This window comes from Taudactylus pleione, unplaced genomic scaffold (genome assembly GCF_031769625.1).
Source record: "Taudactylus pleione unplaced genomic scaffold, aTauple2 ptg000313l, whole genome shotgun sequence".
Classification (NCBI taxonomy): Eukaryota; Metazoa; Chordata; class Amphibia; order Anura; family Myobatrachidae; genus Taudactylus; species Taudactylus pleione.
Window position 1 is genome coordinate 6,535,773 of NW_028284714.1, and position 24,177 is coordinate 6,559,949.

The 24,177-nt window shown below is 40.3% G+C and overlaps 1 protein-coding gene across 5 annotated transcripts in view; it reads left to right on the forward strand.

Moving 5' to 3' along the window:
- NRXN2 (neurexin 2) overlaps positions 1-24,177 on the forward strand; it is an 899,334-nt gene that overhangs the window by 385,967 nt on the left and 489,190 nt on the right. For all 5 annotated transcript variants that reach the window (XM_088442540.1, XM_088442541.1, XM_088442544.1 and 2 more), the window contains 2 exons: positions 14,167-14,328; positions 21,930-22,395. In XM_088442540.1, the coding sequence (XP_088298666.1) occupies positions 14,167-14,328; positions 21,930-22,395 (628 nt within the window). The remainder of the gene's footprint in view (positions 1-14,166; positions 14,329-21,929; positions 22,396-24,177) is intronic.

A 24,177-nucleotide genomic window follows, 5' to 3' on the forward strand; every position in this document is an offset into this window, starting at 1 on the left:
TGAATCCAGAGCTAAGGAAAATGAAATGCTAATGCAACAATTACATGCTTTGATATTGCACACAAGCGTATCTGTCACATATGTTGGCTTACTAATGCAACTATCACATGTATTGGGGAAAGGGATTTAAAGGGGAGCAAAAGGTGCCACTCCAACCTATTCAACCAGGATGGGTGATGCTTCTGATCCCCCGGAAGGAACACTGGCATCGGCAGCTTAGCTGAGATGATCATTCAACCGTAGGGTCGTTCAGATGTCTGATGGCAGATCTGAGAAACCAGCAGTGGGCATCTTTTTACAAAAGACACCTCCTGCTGCATTAACTTAACTTCTCAAATCCGCTGCTACCAAAGATGCAGCACTGACACCACTCTGATTCAGGCCCTTCATCGCATATAAAAATACTCTTAATATTATTGAGCCACACCAGTGAGGGAGATGGTTAATATAAGTCGCAAAGAGGCTCATCCACTGCTGAAACTGATAATATAAGGCAGCCCCAACTACACTATTCAATCATTGGTTTTCAAATTACTTATAACCCTAACAACTACTAAAAGCAGACGCCTAACATGATGCTGTCAGGCCCAAGTCATCTCAAGTCATCTGCCAACAAACATTCAGAAAAGATTGTGGGATAAAGTTTGCTGTACAGATACTGAGACTACACAAGGAAACTTTAAGACATAGGGCCTGATTCAGCCAGGATCACAATTGCAAAGCTGCACGCAGGCTATAGATATGATGTATGCGCGCAGGCAGCTTTGCAATTGCGATCCTTGCAATAATGCAAATGCAGCAGGAGGTGTATGATGCCCCCTGCTTCATTTGCAATCCCAGCACTGCGACAGAGGTTGCAGGCTGGCATAACAAACGTGACTATCGGTGGTCGATGGTGGCGATGGTGGACGGCGCTGGGTGGTCGGACAGCTGAGTAAGCCTCAGCTTACTCAGGCTGGCTGGCTTGCGAGCCCAGAAGACTGCGTATGTCCACGCATTCTCTGGGCTTGCCACTCCCGGAAAACCGGGGCGGACACGCCCCGTTTCCGGGAACACCGGCTGACATCACCCCCACACTGCCACTTAAATGCCTCTGTCTGTCAATCAGGCAGAGGCATTCAAGGGCTTCTGTGTGATTGAGCAGGACCCATTCTGCACATTCGCACAATCGGGAATCTGCATTCGGCAGTGCACTTGCGTGCCTTGCCGAATCAAGCCCACAGGGCAATCTTCTGTTCCTTCCGTCCACATACTCAAGCAATATTTAGCCTGCAGCTGTTACTCTACTCTAACATCACTTCCCAACAGCTGAGGCTTGGTCCAGATCAACCTTGCTATCTATATTACAATTTGTTTTTTACGTGTTCATTTGCAGACTATGGGGCCTATTCATTAAACATTAAAATTCTCTGGAGATAATTAGCTTTAGAACTCTCATGGAGTTCTAGCTAATTATAGGTGGAATTCATCATTCCACCTCTCCATAAGTATCTATTCCGAAAAGCTGTCATTTTTGCGATGACAGCTTTTCGGGAAATAGATACTTTTCCCTGCCTACACTACCTTATCGCATCTGGAAACAGTGCTGCGCATGCGCTGTTACATCTGTAAAACCAGCGCATGCGCAGCACTGCCTACAGATGCGTTAAGTTTCATACCCCCCCTTTCTTGTGCTCTGCTGGGGAGCACACATGACAGACCAGCCTGCGGAGCCTGAGGACGGAGCAGAGCGCCGGAGGGACTCGTCGGGGGACCTGCACACGCTGATACAGGTAAGTGGATTCTGCTATTCGCCACCTCACAGTGGCGAATAGTAACTGCATCAAATTCCGAAAATTGATAATTTTCAGAATTTGATGAATACCACAATTTCCACATCCTCATACTAATGTATGGGGAGTGTGGAAAGTAACGCAGGGGAACTTAGCAAGGAGATATCTGTGATATCTCCTGTTCATGAATACCAAAATAACGTTATTTAAGGAAAATGTCCTTAAAAACGTTATTTTAGTGTTGATGAATAGGCCCCTATGGCCTTTTGCCATGCTGGATATTCAATGAATATACATGATTGGTTGTTAGTGTTGCTTGGACTATATTTCCTTTTCAGCAGCTTTGGTCTATGTCTTGCCTCCCTTCGTAAAAGAACTATATCTTGCCAAGATGTTGGTTCATGCAAACTGATTGCACTTTCTTTGTATGAGAGGTGTTCAGGTGGTTTATCCTTGTTTTCTCTTGTTGAACGCTTTACTATATTATTTGTTTTTAGCTCTGTGTTCTCATCCATGGTGTCTGACTGATTTCAATCATATTTCTTCTCTATCCTTAAGTCTTGCGTGGACACCAGGTCACCTTAGGTTTTCAACAAAAGTCTGTATCTCCTGGAACTCTGTATCCAACAAGAATCCCTTCCCCTGATTGTTATTTTATATTGCCACAGGATTAAACAAATGCTTAGTAGATTATATGCGTTTTACAAGGCAAGCATGTCTATTACATACAAAGCACACTCTGATCTACTATAGGGATTATTGATTACTATGGTCCCCACATCTGTCTGTGTAGCTATTTCCATAAAGCATTGTGCTATTCATATAGTTATACCCTAAAGAAACATGTCAAGTAATCTCATAATAGTGCCCTATGTTACTGAATAGTGTATGGATCTTAAATAGCTTCTTCTTACTTACGGTAGATAACAATATTGTGATTGATTAGTGTATGGATCCTAAATAGCATCTTCTCACTGACGGTAGATAACAATATTGTGAATACAGCACTGAAATATAGCACGTCTAATTAGATTTCTTCAACCCCCACACTACAGAGTGCTTCCCATTATTATGGCAAATCATAGGCATAAACTGCACACCAACAAAACTGTGCAAATTGCGTAGCATGCAGAGTCACAGGTATCTTAATATACCAGCAAGGGTGCATACTACATATACTGCATATATTACAGTGAGATACACTTAAAGCGTATAATACAGTATGCCAAAACACTATAAGCATATCATGCCACCGAGACAACACTCATCATCATCATCAATCTGATGATGGTGACTGTCATATATAGTAGCTTTTGATTGTAAAAATGATTAAATTAATAAATGTGAAATCAAAACTAATACCAGCATTACCACTGCTTGGCTAGGCTGGTACTGGCAAAACAAAAAGCACCAGGCTATGCACTATAGCAGGAACATCCCAATTGTGGGGTCCTTCTGCAACAGTGACAACGCCTGCAAAATATTGGTATCCACCTATCAAAAATAGCCCTAGACTTAAAGCACTAGACATCTTCCTACACCCTTGTCTGGTGAGTGTGGAATAATTCCAAATTGTGAGTGATTGCATTTTGCCGTGGTGCACTAATAGTTCCAGCAATCCCTGGTTGTCTTAGAGTGGTTGGGTATACTTTAATTGTAGTATACAAAGTGTCAGAATACCCATAGTTGCCAGGGCATGTTGGCACTTGTACAGCTTAATGCACCTATGTGTCCTGGCATGCTAGTTCTGCTGGGACTTATAGTTCACAACGGTAAAGTACTGGTGGATGAAACACATTCCCCTATTTGATATAAACACACCCTGCGGTTATATACCATATTATTTTTCACCTAATGCCTGGTATGTATGGTTGGGCACTATTCTGGGGTCTGCAAGGAAATCCATGCGTTAGAAAAATGCCAATATAATGGCAAGTACCAGCTGCTTCTGGAGCCCCATTGTGAATGACTGAGAGATGGGCTTGCAGTTATATTTACACAGAAAAAGCCATGGCCGCTGCATCGTAGCACTTCGTATACATATTCAGGCTCAGTCGCACATGAAAATGATTAGTACAATCTAGCAAAATAGTTTTGTCTCTTCAAGTTGTTTTATTTGCGTGAATAAGACGCATATTCTGAGCGAAAAAGACGCTCGGTGTGGCCGAGTCGCCTGGGACCTGGTGTGCCGAGAGGGGCTGTTTGATGTGACTGTCGCCACAGTGTATGAGGACACATCTGTATCTCTAAAGGTGCCTACACACTAGACGACTCGCAAATGATGCAATGTCGTCAACGATTTCCCTTGAACACCCAGCACTCCCTGACAAACAATATCGTGCAAAAACCTGTGCAGTCTGTCCAACAACCTAATGATCTGTGCCAAATCATTAATGAGATTGCCAGATCTTACTGCATGTAGGGAAGATCTGAGGATACGACCAACGACCTGCGGGACCGCGCATCGGCATCGTTATCTTTCGTGTACACTTCACGATTTCTCGTTCAAATGCGTCGGAATAGGCAAAATCATGCAAAAAATCATCTAGTGTGTACCCAGCTTAAATCATTACCTAACTGTAAATCAGTCGCTGAACATTTTCAGGGCCATTTTTGGACCTTTTTCAAAATTGATAGAGTAATTATTACACACTTTACAGTATATGTACTGTATTCATTTAATTGTTGTATAATTAAATACCTCCTGACGTGTAGACATGCAAAATGAGAACAAAATAAGATCAGCCCAAGAAGCTCCCCATGTGTTCACGTTTGCCCATTTCTACATAAATTCCGTCCGTGATTGGGACAGGCCCACCAATATTAGGATGGTTGGCAGCTGCCATGTCTACCCAATTTATAACCTCTCATATGACCATACTGCTCTCTGTATTCACACTTGGCTGGCTACTGCCAGTAAAAATTAAATCAGTTTTCTGTCCATAAATTAAAATATAATTGTGATGATCATCCTACTAACACTAATATCGCACACATGTAACACACAAGCTTGAATATGGTTGCGAACCATATCATTTACATTTCTGATCTGTCATATGCTCTACATTCTCCAGAATCTCATTTCTGTACAATTTTATTTTTATTTACATAACGTTAGTGTCAATAACAATTTGTGGCCACTAATAGATTTTCATTAAATTGCCAGTAAAACAGCCACGTATTGAATCTATAGCACTGCAATGTATAAATGTAAGCATAATGCAAAGGGCATACAATCACAAATAATGAGTTCATCTTTCCTGAAAAAGCAAAATGATAGATTCAACAGCACCACCTGCTGGCCGATTCCTATTGCAGTAGGTGTAGATCCTGGTTAAGCACATCTCAGATAATTGAGGAACAACAGAATTTTTCAGTCATGCATCATACCAGGTTCGCTGTTGACGGCTCATTCATTTATACTCCTGTTTGTTGGGAATAAAAAACATGAATTGCTGATGTTAAGCAAAAGAAAGCACACTGCATAATTCACTCAAATAATAATTACTTTCTTTCAACTTAAAGAGTACATTAAAGAAAGCAATGATAAGGAAGTAAAAATGGCACATGGATTCATAAATTCATAAAGCTATAAATGGAATTAAATAAAACAATTTAGCTTAGAAAAGGTATTTTGTTTATTTATGTACTCTAACAGATTAAAAAAGAATTAAGCAATTGCAGCGTACATTTGTTACACTAGAAGTGTGTACCTGGTAGTAACCATGTTCATGATCATTTGAGTAATTACAACTGGGGTATCCCATGGGACTGCTATAGAGTCCTGGGCTTGCATATGTGTTTCCCAGGGTCGTAACTAGGGATGGGCAGGCAGTGCCACCATCCATGTCACAGGGCTCAGAGGATAGCAACGATGCTGCCCCAGGGTACCTGAATTTGACTGGCAGGCTGTCTGCAACTCCACCCTAAAGCTTAAAGAGACGCACAGAGCGTCCTAAGGAAGCTTCTGGCACTTACAGTAGCATCATACTGGCTCCAGTGAACTTGCCTACTCGTCGTGACATCATGATGTCACATGTTCGAGGGGGCGGAGTTGGCACAGGGTGGATTATAGCCCTGTTATGGCCCTTGTGTGCCCATCAGTTCCAGATGCCTTTGCTCTGAGGCCTTACATCTGTAATTATATATGCCCCCACCCCCACCAGTAAAACAAACTAACAATAATTTGCTCTCTGGCACAGCAACTGCTAGTTACGCCCTGGTAAGGAGCAAAGTAGACATATACATGGGTACAAAATAATTTTATGTCCAGGGCGCCTTTCTTTTAGTCTTGGCCCTAGCTGCATATTATAAACAGTTGCTCTGGAGAGTATTTATGAGCTGGTTGGTGCTGGCTCCATATTTCCTTTAAACCATTTAGTTTGATCCTTGCAGAGCAGCGTGTACTTATCTATAGTATTTTCTCGGTCGCTTTGTCTCTAATTTATGTGAGTTGTTTCTCTTTTTTTTTTCGCTACAACATTCTATATAAAGCAAAAAGTGTAAAATATATTGGAATTTTTACCCGAGACTTGTGTTACAATATATTTCACTACAAATCAACCTTTTTCTTAGCATCACAGACATATTTGTAATTCAACTGTTTCTGAACATCGGGTATTGTAAAAAATCAGATCCCCAGTAGTGTATTTTATGTGACAAGTTATTGAGGTCCACCGTCTTCTGAAGAAATACATTGCAAACACTTTTCAGAGAAAAATATGTTCTGCTAAACATGTACAGGAAAAACCGGTATAAGAAGATGAATTGGGGAATCATGTTCTTCATATCAGTGGCATAACTAGAGGCTTGGAGGTCCCTGGCAAACACTCAAGGTGGACCTGCTATTTGATTTCTATAAACCCTTAGGTCTACATGTTTATCATATCCAAATCATTTCTGTATCATGCATATTAGAAATACGTAACAATTCTAAATACAGTTACAGCAGCATGCTGGGGCTCAACTCCCCCTCACAGTACTCAACATGCGGCGGCCAGCCAGTCACCTCTCTCTGTGCTCACTGCACGTCCCCTTGCGTTCCCAGCGGGTGAGGTGGACACTGTTGCATTCTGGCCACGCGCAGCAGCAGCAGGTGTGTTTTGGGCGTCAGGTGCGCACTCGCAGGTGAGTTTGGGGATCATCGACTCTGGATCACTACTGCACCACTTCAATCATCCTTAGGACACCCTGAGTTTCTGTATAGCCTGCAGGGTGTGCAGCAGTGGGCCTCCTTTCACCTTGTGGGCCCCTGAATATTTGCTGGTTTACCACCCTGTAGTTATGCCACTGATTCATATACAGTATATAAAGGGACAGAATGAAGCATCCATTTATTCAGATGTGATTGGCAAATTATTAATGTAATTTTTTTTCAACATAGATGCGGAAATAGCTTTAAATAGACAATTTGTGGTACATGAAAATATTATGGGAAACTATAGTCAACAATATGTGGAGTGGACAGTACTACAAGCTGGTCAGGTCAGGCAGAATGGCCTATACCTGCAAGCATTCCTATTCAATCATAGACCCATCAAAATTACTAATCAATAATGTCATACAATTATTTGTGGGCAAGATGTACAGTATATATTACCCACAGGTACTGAGTGATATTCATCCAAATGGTCTTTTACTTCAGTAATAGTGGGGTCTCACTAGTGGGTAACTCCAGTCCTGGGAACTATAATACCTTCATCAGCAGTTGGGAAGCACTGAAGAATATACTTTGTACCCTCTATGACAGATGGTCCATGATTAGAATTCATAGCAAAAGAATTTATAAGGGAAGGCTCTAAAAGTTTTTTGTTCCAAAGAAGAGAGTCTCATCTTTCTTATGAATTGATGCCTGCCCAAAATTACCTTAGATATCCGACAGCAAATGCTTAAAAAGTAAAAAAAGAATGTTAACCTAATAGTCTGTGTACTAAACCTTGGAGACAGATAAAGTGGATGGAAATAAAGTACCAACCAATCAGCTTCTAACTGTCAGTTTACAGCGTGTTTGAAAAATGACAGGAGCTGATTGTTTGGTATTTTATCTCTGTCCACATTATCTCTTTCCAAGGCAAATAGACCTGTGTGTTCGAAAAATGACAGTTAGGATCTGATTGGTTGGTACTTTATCTCCGTCCACGTTATCTTTCCATGATTTATAGATAGACCCCTTAATCCTATAATTTATACAGCCATATAGCCAAAATCCTAAATATGAGCCTACCCCAGCTTTAACCCTAGAATTGATATTAGCTCGAACCCTTTATCCAAGCCTGTGTCTTAAGTGAACATATATCTCAACCTTTACAGCCATCAGTTCTTATGATGCCTCACCAAATCCTAATACAGTAATTAATAAAACTCTATTAAGTTAGGTACACAGATGAACATTTGATTTAGAGATTTTCAGAGCGAAGAAACAATCTCAAGAACATCCGATTTTGAGTGTACACACTAGCAAACTATTGCCACGTTCATAGTGATTATCCTAAAATTCGTCGCATAGGTGTCACCGTGTGACGAAACAAAGTGCACCATATTGGCTGATTGTTGTCAACAAATGTCATGCAACAGATTAGATACAATCATCCGATCTGACTGTTGTTAAATGATAATTGTCCCTGGTTGCTGTGTACACACTCTGAGATTATCGGACGAGCAGATGACAATCCGCTGACCAACCTGTTTATTGCATAGCGTGTACCTACTGTAGCTTTACACTATAAATTGTACAAATGGAGATACTGTATGAAGAAATACTAGTTTTGTACATAGTCTACTTTTGGAAACAGCTGCAAGGTTTGTTTGTTTCCCATATATGCCCCGAACTCACACAAATGACAAAAAATACCCTTTGTGCTGTGCTTAGTGTTCCTAAAACATACATTCTTGACCCATTACCAAGTTTAATTTACAATACCATGTATAACTGAAACCTAAGGAAAGTTAAAATGGAGTCTAAAGTGCAATTTGTCTTTAAACTTTCAAAAATGTGACTTACTGTATAGTCATTAGTAGACTAGTAAGTAGAATAAACTCAGAATTTTGCAAAATTGTGCAAAAAAGACCAAGGAGAGCTACAAATACTGCTTGTTGACCGATAAACAAATGTACTGTATATAAAAAATGTAAAATGTGACTGATTTAAGTAAGAGATGTACACAGCTATGCAGTTTACATGCTATTATTTTCACACTATAAACAAATGAACCCTGATAATAAAATAGGTCCATTGTTTATAAATACCCAATTACATGGTTATTACATGACGGGGGGAATTCAATTAGCCCTAAGTCAATATTATCGGGGGAGTGTTTAATCATGTGAGGTGTGGCCATGCCCGCTGTAGAAACAAAATGGCACTGCATGCTGAGGAGGGAGGGATACTGTGAGCCCCCCAGCCAGGTGCAAATCCAGGGAGGCCATGATCAACGTGATTGTACCCCCTTTCTCCTGTAGAGGAGAGGAGACTGCAGGTGCTTAGTGGCATCAGTTTCCCTGGTCCCACTGCAGCTCAGTACACAGCAGTATGTGTTGGGCAGCTGACAGGGAGCCGGCAATTAATGGGCATTTTTTTCACCTGCCCGATAAGCAGCCCCATTATCGCAGCCAGGGCGTGAAAACTGATTGGTCCGTGTGTCAACGCGGATCCTATGTGTTTTCGCCACCCGAAAAATATTTTTTTGAGTGGAAAAACGTGAAGCAATTGAATTGGGCATTATAAGAAACATGAAAAATACGTGTATTTCGCACCCGAATAAATATTGGGTCTAATTGAATTCCTCCCGAAGTGTATTCCAAGTACAAACTAAACACATGCAATAAGCGAACTACAAATTCATTGTGTAGAAAAACTCATAGATGTGTATGTACTCTTAAAGTTATGGCCTCAATTACTTTTGTAATTTTGGCAAGATTAGACATTTTTCCAGTGGTGTAAATGCCCATGCTGCTGGGCATGCCTCACCCCAACTCCGACCTCATATGTTTTATTGTTATGTAAATGATGTTAATCTTTAGCCAGGGAACATTTGAGGAGTTACGGGAAACTGTAAAGTATTATATCTTTTGCTGCCAGTTAACTTCAATTTAAACTGGCTCAAACAGCAACTGACGAGCCACATGCATGGTACTACTGAGTAGTGAATTCTACTGTCATATTTTATGCTGTAGGCTATAAGAAACATTTTAGAAGTTGGATTTGCTTTATAATCATTTTCTTTGATGAGTCAGTAGTACCATTCCCAAAAGCATAACCAGTAGTGATGAGAAGTGGTGGGTGGGTATAATCTGCCTGTTTAGGTGCCCAGGCCTGACAGGGAGGCATAGCTATGGCAGCTTGCAACTTCTGCAAAGGGGCACAGTATTCACAGTAAGCTGTGACCACACACCCACACCCTGGGGCTCAGGCCTGCCAGGGAGGTGTAACCATAGCAGCATGCATAGGTAAACGCAGGGGGGGTTTCCATCTGCCTGGAAACCCCCCTCCCCAGCCCACACCATGACCACAATAGAAATAGTAATGTAATAGAATTTTACTGCATTTTCTTCACAGTATCATAAATGAAATAATTAGCACCACCTGTGGATCTTTTAACATGTATCAGTCAGTAATAAATAACCTGTGCACCAACTAGGAGATCTGGAAAACATTCACTGTTAGGGATGTGCTGCTATAGAGCCCAATATGTACATATATGTCCAGGGCAGTGCTAGGTTCTTCTGCTGCTCCCCCAGACTCCCGGACTTGCTCCCGTGCTCTGGAATGGTGCCCACATCTAAAATAAATACGTTCATCTCAGAAAGGATGGCCCTACTGCCGCATATAATGGGTTACTGTGATTGCTGGTCCTCTATATGCTGGAATTATGACACACAATATACTTTGTATGATGCATATTAAAGCTGGTTAAGTGCTAATTCTACCCTCTTCATGGACCGGCCACACTCGCTCTAAAATCAGGCATTTGGAAACCCCCTCCTCTAGAAATCCTGCATTTGCCACTGGCATGCAGCTTCTGCAAAGGGCCCCAGTATATACAGCAGGCTGTGGCCACACCCACCACCCACTGGGGCTTAGGTATGCCAGGCAGGTAGAATTATTCACAGGATGCTGTTGCCAAGCACCCCATCCCAAAGACTCAGGCCTGCCAGGGAGGTGTAACCATGGCAGCGTGCAGCTTCTGCAGAGACCCCCACTACTCACAGCAGGCTGTGGCTACACACTCACATGCCAGGGCTCGAAGAATTTCTTGGCATTGGTACACCCTTTTCCTCATTTGCACACAAATGTTAGCCACAGTGTGCTTTACGCTGACTGCAGATGATTTTGAGACATGGGCTTCAACAAGGACAAACAGAAGTATACCTTGATTGGAATCACTTCTAGCAGATCCACATACCATGTATCTCTTTGTAATAGTAACTGACAAGCCAGCTAACCACAAAAATGACATGGCAGTTTACACCTGTTACAAATATTGTAATGTCTGTTCATGTTTATATTATGCAATTGTGTCACATTTAATGTATTTGTATTATGGGGGGATAGTAGCTGTTACGTAAAATTAAAACACCAGCACAGTGTTACTTTATATGCTAACTGCATGTCCATGTGTTACTAACAGTGGCTGCAAAGCAACACAAATACAACAAAGCTGTGAACAGGTTCTTATCCACCAATGACCAGGGTGTGCTGGAAAATAAAGTCAACATTTGACAACATAAGAATACCCAAAGTACAGAAGTATCCCGTCACATGATAATGCACTTGGTGTCATGTGAAATGCGTTATGTAGCTTTAATGGACTTCAACATTCAAAACAGTAAGGAAGCCCCACAGTTTTCCATCTGACAAATGTCTACCTACAGACTCGATAGAAGTTACTTTGTAAGGAAGTATTGTGATCATGTAAAGTTTAGAATGATACTGTAACATAAAGATAAGTAATACAAAATGAAAGAATTACCACTAGCATAAAATGTAGATATGAGGTTTGCTTAAGGAAAATAAAAACAAAAATCTATATAGTGTAGTTTGTAGTGAAAAGCATACAAACAAAAGTGATATTATATAGATCTGAATACTGGATACAAATGTTAATTACACATGTAATTTAGAAAAGTACATATGGGGAAGAAGATTAAAATTAAATGAATAGAGAATCAAAGAAATATAATATCCAAATTACCCATTAAAAGAAATGGTCAATAAATTGTAATTTAGTAAACTGTAAATTTATATAATAGATAAACCATTTAATGTATTAATAATATACATATCATAGTAAATAAAAGGGCCTAGTTATAGTAATAAATATACAAATAATTATATTTAATTTATTTCGAATATAAAGTATCCTAAATGTATAAAAGGTAATTTGGAAAGAATATGAAAGATCTCTTGACTACAGTCCACAATACCTCAACAACTAATATGGACTGGAGAATGAGCGCTATTCATGTGATTGTCCTGAGTAAGGTGTGTTACAGGGTTTATTTAACACAATTCCAAGTATTAACACAATGTCTGTCAATATTCAATACCTGAAAATACTTTTACTCAACTCATGGTCAATAGAAGAGGGAGCTAGAGACTGCCAGCTGTATGTGAGCCATTTAAACTGCACAGTGGTTACTGTATTGGATGATTAGACTTGCAAAAGTCTTAGAATGTCCTACCATTTTTCCATAGATGCACCAAACTAGTTTGAGAACTGTTCTCAACCCTCAAAACAGTTGAAGTATTGGTGAAAAGCTGATATTTATGCCGTTGTAACATTAATACTAACCATGGACCACTCTCTAGACAGCAGATACAAATCCTCTGAGACGTCATGCACTGTATGTGTTTACTCTAATCATAGATCCGGAACTGCTACTTGTTTTAATACAGTGAATGAGGATAGAGAAGAGAGATGTAATTTGCCATTGTTCACGGCTAACACTGTTCGCTCTAAATAAATTCAGTTGCCGGTCCACATACAGCTGTGTCTTAATATTGTAACTATTCCATATGAATAACCAGAAAACAATATGCACGACTGCTACTGTACATTAATAACATTTGTATTGTACCTCAAGAAGACAACTGTATTAAGTAAAACAAAACAATTACCAAGATAAGCACATAAGCCTAAGTACCTGGATACTTGTAAATTAATTCATTAAAATTTTCTGTGTAAACACATATTGAAAAATAAAAATAAGCTAAACCAATATATATATATATATATATATTATATATATGTATATGTATGTACCTACAATTGATATTAAAGTTACCTGAAGGATGGGAGCAATTTTGGTGTTCGTAAGATTGCTATTTATTTTTATTTTGACTATGAGTGGATATTGGGCTACTACTTGGATTTCTGTTTATCTAACTTTGAAACAAACCTCATTCAGGGCAATCCCATTCACATTGCCCACTCTAGTATAAAAAATAACTACATTGTGGACTGTAACTAAAGGTTCTCACTTTATTATGTTAACATTTATTTTTTGCAACCTGTTTTAGCTTCTTTATGTAAACATTTATTCTGATTTAACTATAAAAATTTTAAAAATATATTTTCATTACTATCTCTAACTTTGGCCTGCTGTAAAAAATAACTAATTTAAATAGACAGAAGTCTTACTAAATTGTATTTTAATCCCGATCCATTAAAAAATGGTGGCTCCTGTGCAAGCCAATTAAAGATTTTTAAAAGTGACATAGAAAAGTACAATTCTGATAACATTATATATTATTAGGGAAGGAAAGTGGCTACATTTTATAGGAAAGGATTTGAGTTGAAAAATAGATAAAGCAGCATATATAAATAACAGTAAGTGAAGTAGACAGGCGGAGAGTTGGGCGAAGACTAGATGTCTCATAAAAGGTAAGGTCAGCCATGCTTTTCTTCCTTGGAGCTTGTCCAATAAACATACTGTACAATTCTTCCCTTAAACACCTACTTCCCACAAAGAAACATCATTTTCTTTACACAATCTGTCACTCATTTCCCTCCTTCTTTGTTTACCAATTCGTCCCCTTACCCCACCTTCTTCTGTTCGACCTATGTTTCACAGTCCAAAGGTTCCTTTCCCAATGGCTTTTTTCTCTATTTCTCAAACTCTTTCTATACCACTTTCCTATCTGCCCTTCCTTTCTGCCCATGGTGAAGAGCTGGTCTTGCCTCAGAAACAGAACAGACATGAAAATGGTGAGACATCAGCAGCTTTTGTACCTTCACCTAACTTTTGTTTTTTCACCCTCCTTTTCCTCTCCCTTCACTTTCTTCCTTTGGATCTCTCTCTCTTTTCATCTTTATCCTTTCTTCCGAACCTTCTGTCGGTCTTTCTTCCTCTTCCTGTTTCTTTCCTCTTGGTTCCCATCCACTTCAATTTCCAGGTCACCATTTCAGTTGACGGGATTCTCACTTCTACGGGGTACACCCAAGAGGATTACACCATGTTGGGGAGTGACGACTTCTTCTATATTGGGGGCAGTCCAAACACAGCTGATCTCCCAGGGTCCCCTGTCAGTAACAACTTCATGGGCTGCCTTAAGGATGTGAGTATTGTTACAAATAATACTGTTCAATGTGAATTAAATGTATTCATCCATCCATGATATATGTGTAGTAAATAATTTTTGGACACTGACTCTCAGTCTTTTTGCACAATTTCATGATGCACAAAACTTTATTGTAACATTAAGGTAAAGAACAAGAATAAAGCCCTATGTTGCTAGAATTGTCCATAAAAATGATCACAACCAAATATACGGAATAAAAACAGACAATAAGAATTAAGCCTAGTTTACATAATAAGTTAAAATGGAGTTAGTAATATAAGATTGTGACAATTTAAAAGATTAATATTTTTTAAGACTTCATTTATTGGGAGTTACAAGGTCAGAAACAATACAAAAAAAATACAAATAAAACAGTCAGACATATAAATAAATAATTAGAAACAAGAACTATTGCAGTTTGAACAGTATAGGAAAACAGAGGGTTCAGTTGCAGACCAAATAAAGCAATACAATAATGTACCAATGCTTTAAAAAGGGTATACAAAAGGGTGGAGAGGCAGTCCGCAAGGGAAGAAGGAAGCAAATAATAGGGGGAGGGTTGTAAGGGGGTACAGATATAGATGGGAAGTTCTATGGAGGGGCAAGTTATTAAACAAAGGGGGGTTGGACATGTTTTAGAAAAAGATAGGGACAAATTGTGGAAAATGCTCAACATTTCATTCCATTTTGTAAACATGACAGATCTTAGGAAGGGTGACACGTATCGAAGGGCAGAGGCCACATACCACAGCAATCTGGCATATGGCTTCTGAAAAAATGTGACAGATCAGCTTGGTTTGGTGACGAGAGGCCCCAGGGATCTCTGTAGGCAGGAGATAATACCTAGGGGAAAATAGGACAGTAATACATGTAAGGGAGGGATTCGATTTTCAAATATCCAGCCAAAAAGGATGGAGCTTGGTATATTGCCACCATGTTTGAAGAAATGTGCCTTCCGACATACAATTTCTCCAACAGCAGGTGGTTATATTAGGATCCATTTTGTGAAGTTGGGTAGGAACGTAATAACACCTATAAAGCAGTTTACACTGTGTGCATTATCTTTAATACACACACAAATAGAGCTGGAAGATCCCCGGCTGATTAAAGGACTAATATTTAAAATCTGCATCTTCCGACAAATTATAGACGTTATTAATTGTGTACAATGAGCAACACATCTTCAAAGCTAGCTCACTTGTCCACATACACCTTACCAAATACATTTCTTGCTTGCAGACCACAATCTCAGAAGGTGCTAGTAGTCAGTAGTATCAAAAGGAGTGAAGAACACTAAAGAAAGATCAAATGTACCAGCAATAGATCAAGTGCATTCTTAATAAGACAGGCCAAAGCATCTGCTTTTCTTGTGGCATTCGTAGTAACAGTAATCTTAATAATTTATGCATTTACAGGTGTTGCAGTATAGAAAGCACTGGCTACTTTAAGCAATTCCCTTGTCATGTAGTTGTCTTGGTTACCTCTACAGGTTATTAATTAATTTCTGGAAAGGATACCAAGCCTGCTATAAATCAAGTAGGAACTGTTTATTGTTAAAAACATGAACCTATGCACTTACAGTTTTAGCAGAAATGCATGACATTGGGAATCTACAGCAGCCCCAGACTGAAGCGAGAACCTTCAAACATGAGCCAATATGCAATACGTTTCTAAGTATGTCAACATCTTTGGGCAGAAATTATTTCTAAAGACTTACTACAAAGCTTTAGTTATAAGTTCTCAATTAACCTCACTTTTTATATGGAAAAACTGTGGATAGTCTTTATTATATATCAGTCTCTAATTAAGAATGAAGTTGATGAGCATCATATTTTGGGGTAACCTGTCCTCTGGGCTGCCATAAGCTTCCAATGCAACACACTTTTTCTAAAACTGTAAGTGTATGAGGTTAGGTTTCAACTACAATAAATATTTTCCACTTGATCTCTTGGTGGCTTGGTATTCCTTACAGCAATTCTGCAAAAGTAACCAAGGTGACTACACAGTGAGGGAACTTACCACAAGTGTACGCCCAGTCAGCTCCTGCACCAAGGATGGGGATGTGCAAATGCAGATAATAGTCATGACAGCTGCTCTCACAAATGGGGTGCTGGGGGCAGTGAGGTCGCATAGGTGTGGATGTTTGCATTGATTTACAATCACTGGAAGCGGCCGGAAATGCAAACGATTTACGTGCAACTCAGAATCAGGCCATAAGTGTAAAAATGTACAGATCATCATTTGCAACCTTAAATGGTGTATTTTGTGTTCTTACGCCTTGACTGGCACAAAAATCTGGTAAGATGAGGATGAAAATTTACTGCATAGCTTTTCACCAAAATGTGATGCAGATAAAATAGGTCAGTGTGCTCAGATAAACCTACATAGACTAGTACATTGTACAATAGTAGTGTCAGTTCCAAGTAAACAAAAATGTGCTGCAGATGCATCCTTATGCCATTTAGGTTGAGTAAAAAAATAAACTGGTGGAAAATATTTGTAGACATTTTCTGTTTGCAGACACTGTTTACTATGCCTCACAAAGTGAAATGACATCATTAGACAACCAATTTTCAGACGCCTTGCAAAGTTGAGCTACAGTACAGTAAGCGGTGATGATAATGATGAAACTATCAAGCAATAGCTCCTCTTCAGCAGTTGACTGAACATACAAAAAGCTGCCTGACAACAACGTTTTAGATGCACAAACCTAAGACCTATTTAAAACCTTATATTTTGAGGGAAATACTTCAATTTTAACAGATAATTACATACTATAATGCCTTGGCTGACACCTACAACTTTAAAAACGGCCTTCAAGTCCAAGATATGCAAGCGATCCAAAATCTACAATGACAGTCACCAATTAAGCTCTAAATCGTTGGATTGATTGTTGATGATGTTCATCATTACGTTCCTAAAGTGGTTGTGTATCATCGTCATCAGTTAACGATTATATTAAGTCTGGCATACATTTCCAAAGTAGCAATCTCCCTAGCAACAAAAGGTTTGGAAATTATGTACCTCAAGATTTTAGAATCTGCATTATTTTGGGAATTGATGGCTTGTAACAAGATGGCAAGTACCTAGTTAATAATATTTGTCTGCTAAAGCTTTATATGCCCATATTATTACCAACATAGAGCAATCATTCTCTAAATGTGTTATACATCAGGTCCATGATGAAACAGATATGCGGTTGAGAGGCTGTGGCTAGAATCAATATATGTCTCTCAATGCTGAGTGATTATAAATTAATCAAGTGTCAACATAACCAAGGACATAGTCACAGTCATCATTATTGGCTCCCCACTTTTAAACAAGGAGAAACTGAACCATTGCCCTGCCTCCTTTACTTAGCTTAGACCAGAAATTACATTTAACAAATTAAATATTTGCTTGCACTGGTTGTTTGCCAATAACTAAAGACTGGAAATGGAACATCTGGCATTGAATGTTGTGCCTGCCTTTCTGTTTGAGCAAATAAAACACCTTAAGTTTTGAGCATTATTTACTTATTTTCTGCAATTCCAGAGAGACTCGGAAATTTGGGTAACCCTCCCGCATCCCGTTCACGTTTCCTGTGAAGTAGGTAGAGCAGGTGGTGTGATGAATCGTATGATCACTGCTCCACCCCCTTTGATGTAATGTCATGGGGGCTGAGATGATGCAATACCCACCTTGCCCCACCCACCTGGCTCACCCAGAGACCAGATAGTGGATGTGGTGTACCTAATAGTACAAATATTTGGTGCATTTCTCAGGACATTGCATGCATACTAGCAACATCAAAAAAGATAAGTGCACATTTTAACAGGCGTGGTTGCACAAGAAAAGCTTTTACCACTGTGCAAAGACATTACCACAACCTATATACTCACATATGTTCTTCCTAATAGAAGTAATTCTACCATAGCTATGATTGAGATACTACATAAGCCAAGTCAAAACAAGAAAAGGAAATGTGTGTTAACAACATCCTCATGTCATGGTGATGACCATAATAATACAATTACAGACACTGTCACCAAAACTTAGTGTCAGGTGGACATACCAAAATTACCCTATAATACTTACACCTGTCCACATGAATATTGGGGATCATTCAGACCCACTCGCGAGCGGCAGTACACTCGCAAGTGGATCGATGTTCCCCACTGCGCATGCGCACGACGGAGGGAGCTTTGTCGTGCGCATGCGCGAGACCCGACGAGCGAAGGACTTTACTTCGCTCGGAGTGTCTCATCAAAGGGGGCGTGCTGTCGATTGTGACTGACAGCACGCCCCCTTTGGTGGGCGTGCCGGGGGCGTGCCTGCCAGACGGAGGCGTTACCGTCAGAAGCCGGCCCCACTGACATCACTAGTGATGTCAGTGGGAGTGATTTTGGCTCTGATAGAGCCAAAATCACTCCTGGCCTTGCGGTTGAGAAACTCAACCGCAGGCTTTTACTCGCAGTTCCGATGGTCGTGATGGTCAAGACCATCGCGACCATCATTTTGCACGCTCGTATATGCTGTGGGTGGTGACCCACAGCTATACCAGCGTCCAGGAGGACGCTCCATATTAATGGAGGTGGGCCCTGATTCAGAGCGAGCGCTCTGGTCAGAGCGTCCGGCTTTGAATCAGGGCCATTGTTAGAAGAAACCTGGTTATTGGCCAGAATTATGTAAACTATACACTGAAACTGTTTGATGCCCATTTTCCATTATATTATTTCAGTGTGTATTCAGTGCTTTCAGTGTGCATTCAGTGCTGTCAGTGGGCATTCAGTGCTATCAGTGTGCATTCAGTGCTTTCAGTGTGCATTCAGTGCTGTCAGTGGGCATTCAGTGCTCTCAGTGTGCATTCAGTGCTTTCAGTGTGCATTCAGTGCTGTCACTGTGCATTCAGTGCTGTCAGTGGGCATTCAGTGTTGTCAGTGTCTATTCTGTGCTGTCATTGGGTGCATTCAGTGCTGTCAGTGGGTGCATTCAGTGCAATCACTGTGCATTCAGTGCTGTTAGTGGGCATTCAGTGCTGTCAATGTGCATTCAGTGCTGTCAGTGTGTATTCAGTGCTGTTAGTAGGTGCATTCAGTGCTGTCCGTGTGCATTCAGTGCTGTCACTGGGTGCATTCAGTGCTGTCACTGTGCATTTAGTGCTGTTAGTGTGCATTCAGTGCTGTCAGTGTGTATTCAGTGCTGTCAGTGGGTGCATTCAGTGCTGTCAGTGTGCATTCAGTGCTATCAGTAGGTGCATTCGGTGCTGTCAGTTGGTGCATTCAGTGCTGTCAGTGTGCATTCAGTGCTGTCAGTGTGTATTCAGTGCTGTCAGTGGGTACACTCAGTGCTGTCAGTTGGTGCATTCAGTGCTGTCAATTGGTGCATTCAGTGCTGTCAGTGTGTATTCAGTGCTGTCAGTTGGTGCATTCAGTGCTGTCAGTGGGTGCATTCAGTGCACTCCAAAAATAAGGAATTGCAAACTTTCACAAAATGCATCAAATTGTCATCATCCTCATCATTAATTTGAAAAGCACCACAAAACTCAGTCAAGTGTTGGTCAGATTTACAAATTAAATAAAATGCAAATCATACATAAAAACTGGACAAGTACATATAATGCTGATGTAGTACAGTATTTGTACTGTAAATAAAGACAAAATAAAGATGTCCCTGCTCGTGGAAGCTTACATTCTTCAGTACTTGTCATTTGTGTCTTTACCTATCTTATGGCAAGTTACTGAGTTGGATGTATGCCTGTTTGTGCAGCATAAAATTTGCAGATATGTTTTGTGTTACATATTCCCACAAAAAAGCTGCACATATATTTATATTTACAGCAAAACTCTCTTAAGATACTGTATGTGGACTTGAACACATATGAGAAGTGTCTTTTGCTAGAGGTGCAAACGGTAAACAATGTAATTTGTTAGGTTAAGAAAATAAGTTATAATTCACAACAAAACAATTTTTGGTGCCATTATTCACAGGCAATTGAGGCAGGCTTTGTGAGTCTGTGTTCGGCCATTCCAACCTCATCAGCATTGCCTTCCATTTTATAGGAACTCCACTGCTACTGGCACCACTATCGTACAAAAAAATCTACACTACTGTAGGTAGAAACTCTTGCAGTTGCTACCGATTTTGTGCTAACCTTATCTGTGTTACAAGGCTGGTAACCTACAGAGGTGGCGATCCAAAGGCTAAGACCATAGGCTAGTCAGATTTCTAGAAGATACTGCAGGCATTAGAGCATGAACATCTGAGATTACATGGGGTACAATGACATCAAATAAATTCTGGAAAGTGTCAATAGCTCCTATACCTTGCTGTTAATAATACTAATATATAATGATGCTCTTGCTGTGGAAATAGAGAAAGAAGAGCTGATGAAGTGGGTTCAAATACAGGACACTTGGGCCAATATGGTCAGACCAATCTTTGTCAGACAGCATGCCATGGCCAGTATCTTCTGTCACAAACAATGCTCGTAACTCGACATTCATTGTTTTGTCATCACTAGCTAGAGCAGTGGGGAGGTGTGCACGCTGTCCTAGACTAAAGAGGACATAAATCTTTCCTTCTGAATCCATTGTCCTGGAAACTAGGACTACCTGCCTGGACTGGAAAGCCAATAATGCTGAACAGAACCTGAGCCTGATGTCACAACTGCTGTTCTGACATCTGTGACTGCTGTGTACATTAATGCTCACAGCAGCCACAGATGTCACAACAGTAGTTGATGCACTGGTGCTGCTGTTTGCAGTGTCAACAATATTCCGGTGCCCCAGCTGTCTGAGCTGCTTACCTGCAGTCACTGCTAAGGAGCTGGAGAGCACCCACACACATTTCTAAGATGCTCTCTTTTTGGTCTCCTCCTCATTCTTTTAAGTAATAAACAATTATTTTAGTTCACATTAGTAAAGTTTATATATAATATATAAGTATTAAATGCACTGTAAAATACTATATAAAAAACTAACACATAAATTAATGACTAAGGTTTCTGAAATGACACAAATGCTAATCAATACACTTGACTCTAATTAAAAGAAAAAGTAAACAAATAAATCTAAATAATATTTTTAAAGTACCCTTAATAAGTTTAACATGTTTTGTCCTGCTATATGCTTCTCCTCAAATATTGTAAGATGGCTGACAGGAAGTTGGAGAGGTGAATCAGCTGGTAAAGATAGAAAAATACTATCAAGTAGAACATTTGAGGATGAATTTGAGCAGAAGTCATACATTTCTAATCGCTGCTAGCTTTGGATTTATATTTATTGCCTCAAGCTGCTTTCTATGTGTTGCCCCATCACTAAGGAGCTTACTGGCCACAACTATGGCATCATTTGCATAAATGAACTAAATACATCAGAAATGATTATGTCTTTTTTGCACCGCAATCCAGATCATGCTTCCTGCAATATTACAGATTCATATAAAAAAAGTAAAAATTAAACATAAAAAAAATGAAAAACAGCCTGCTGACGGGACAAAAAAACAAAACAATTAAAATTAAACGAAAGGTTCAGTTATTCTTTCTACACTTAAATGGTTAATGTGTGGGCATATTATATATGGTGATTTCTATTTTTTCTTTTCTTTTCTTCTTATAGGTTGTATATAAAAATAATGATTTCAAACTAGAACTGTCCCGTCTAGCCGCAGATGGTGATCCAAAGATGCGGCTTAGTGGTGACCTCCTCTTCCGCTGTGAAAATGTTCTGTCTTTAGACCCTGTGACCTTTCAAGTACCTGAGGCCTTTTTACGCCTTCCGCGATGGGAGACCAAAAAAGCTGGATCAATATCTTTTGACTTTAAGACCACAGAACCTAGTGGCATTCTCCTCTTCAGCCAGGGAAGGTCACGCACCGGTGCAACAGGAACAGCTCCAGGAGCCGTGGCCACTGGAAGACCAGAAAGACCACCAAAAGCAGATTATTTCGCAGTGGAGTTACTTGAGGGAACTCTGTATCTATTGCTTGATCTTGGATCTGGCGGAATTAAGGTGAAAGCAAGTCACAAAAAAGTCAATGATGGAGAATGGTGCCATGTTGACATCCAGAGAGATGGCAGAAGAGGTACTGTATGTTCTGTGTAATTATGTATTATATAAGAATGCTGAAAAGCAATAAATACAATATATTATCTGATCTCTGTACCGGATGGGAAGTAAAATCAATAACAGTTTTAGAAGCTACATGAACAAAAAATGATCCTAAGGGAAAATCCAAATAGATATTCTACTGTTTATAACAATCAATGCTTGAGGTAATAGCCAGTGGAGTTGTTTAATTTATTACAGACAGAGGACCTCATTCAGAGCCGCTGGCAGAATGCGAGCGCTCGCTCTGAATGAGGGCGGCCGCTTAAATTTTCTGAGCCGGCCTCCTGGCTTCTTGCTAGGCTGTGGGTTACCACCCACAACTTAAACGAGCAACCAGGATGATGGTCGTGATGGTCAAGACCATCGCGACCATCGGGGCTTGCGACCAGACCCCTTGAGGTAGGGTCTCGGCTGCCGCAAGCCCCAGAGAGCTTTTGGCTCTAATAGAGCCGTAAGCTCTCCCACTGACATCACTGGTGATGTCAGTGGGGCCGCCCACAAACGGCAAGCTTTCGCTTGGGAATGCCTCCGTTTGTGAAACCACGTCTACAAAACGGGGCAAGCTGCCGATCAACATCGACAGCCGCCCCTTTTGTAGTGAGCCCCAGAGCGAGAGAATTTCTCTCTCGCTCCGACGCTTGTGCACGCGCAGTGCGGCCACTGCGCATGCGCAAAGCCAAACATCGACCCGCTTGCGAGCGCTCAAGCGCTTGTGAGCGGGTCTGAATGAGGTCCAGAGTACCTCCTGCTGCTACTAAAAATACTTTCAATAGGCTTCTAACTGCTTCCAAAATGGCTCTTTTCTCTCCCACGTACTTTCCCATGTGTTCTTCAGTATAGGAAGAAGTGCATAGTTTACGCCTCCTATGCTTACATTGTGTGACTCTTGGTGTCAGCTATGGTGGAGCAGCATACAGCAAGTGATAAAAGAAAGGAAATGGCAGCTGGCCAAAAAATAAGTTCAATTGTTATATATGAGTTTTATTAGGGAAGGTGAGTCTACATAACTAATACTTCCTTCACATGCTTCACCATCACTGATCACCTCAGATGCCATTAGAGCTGGAAAAGAAACCTAAAAATTAAGATTAATATCTAGGAGATAAAATAGGAGAAATCGAACTGAGAAAATATCAATTCATGCAGAAGTAAGAATGTTCAGAATTGTATCAAGCAAAGAATACAAATGTATTGTAAATTTCCGATATACATAACAATACTCACCTTCTCTTTAAAAATGTTCTATCATGAAGCTAGGAGACAATTACAGACATGTGCTAGTAAATCTGGAGTAGAGAGATAGGGCCGGATTCAGAGGTGGATGCTAATCCTGTCGCTATTGTAACTTTGTATGCAGCGGTACTGAGATTTCATGCTAATGCCACAGCCGCTGTCATCTGTACAGAGACTCCCACCAGCTGCGTCTAATCTGCCACTTGAATACAAAGACGCACCATTGGTCGCACATTGGTCACATCACTGAACTTCAGAGAAACCCTATGGCTGCTCAGATTGTCCATCGGAACTAAGCCGCCAGGATCAGTGAAATCGCATAGAAAGACACAGTCACTAGATGTAACACATTCAGAAAACGCTTGTGACACGCCCGTGTTTGTCTAGCCACCCCCAGTTACTTCCCATAAATGCACACTGTCAATCACTCTGCATCCAAATACTCACTGCAGCCTCCATTGGTAAAGCAACATGACGTAGCACATGCGTTGTATAAAAAACATTGTCCAACTGCGCAAACATC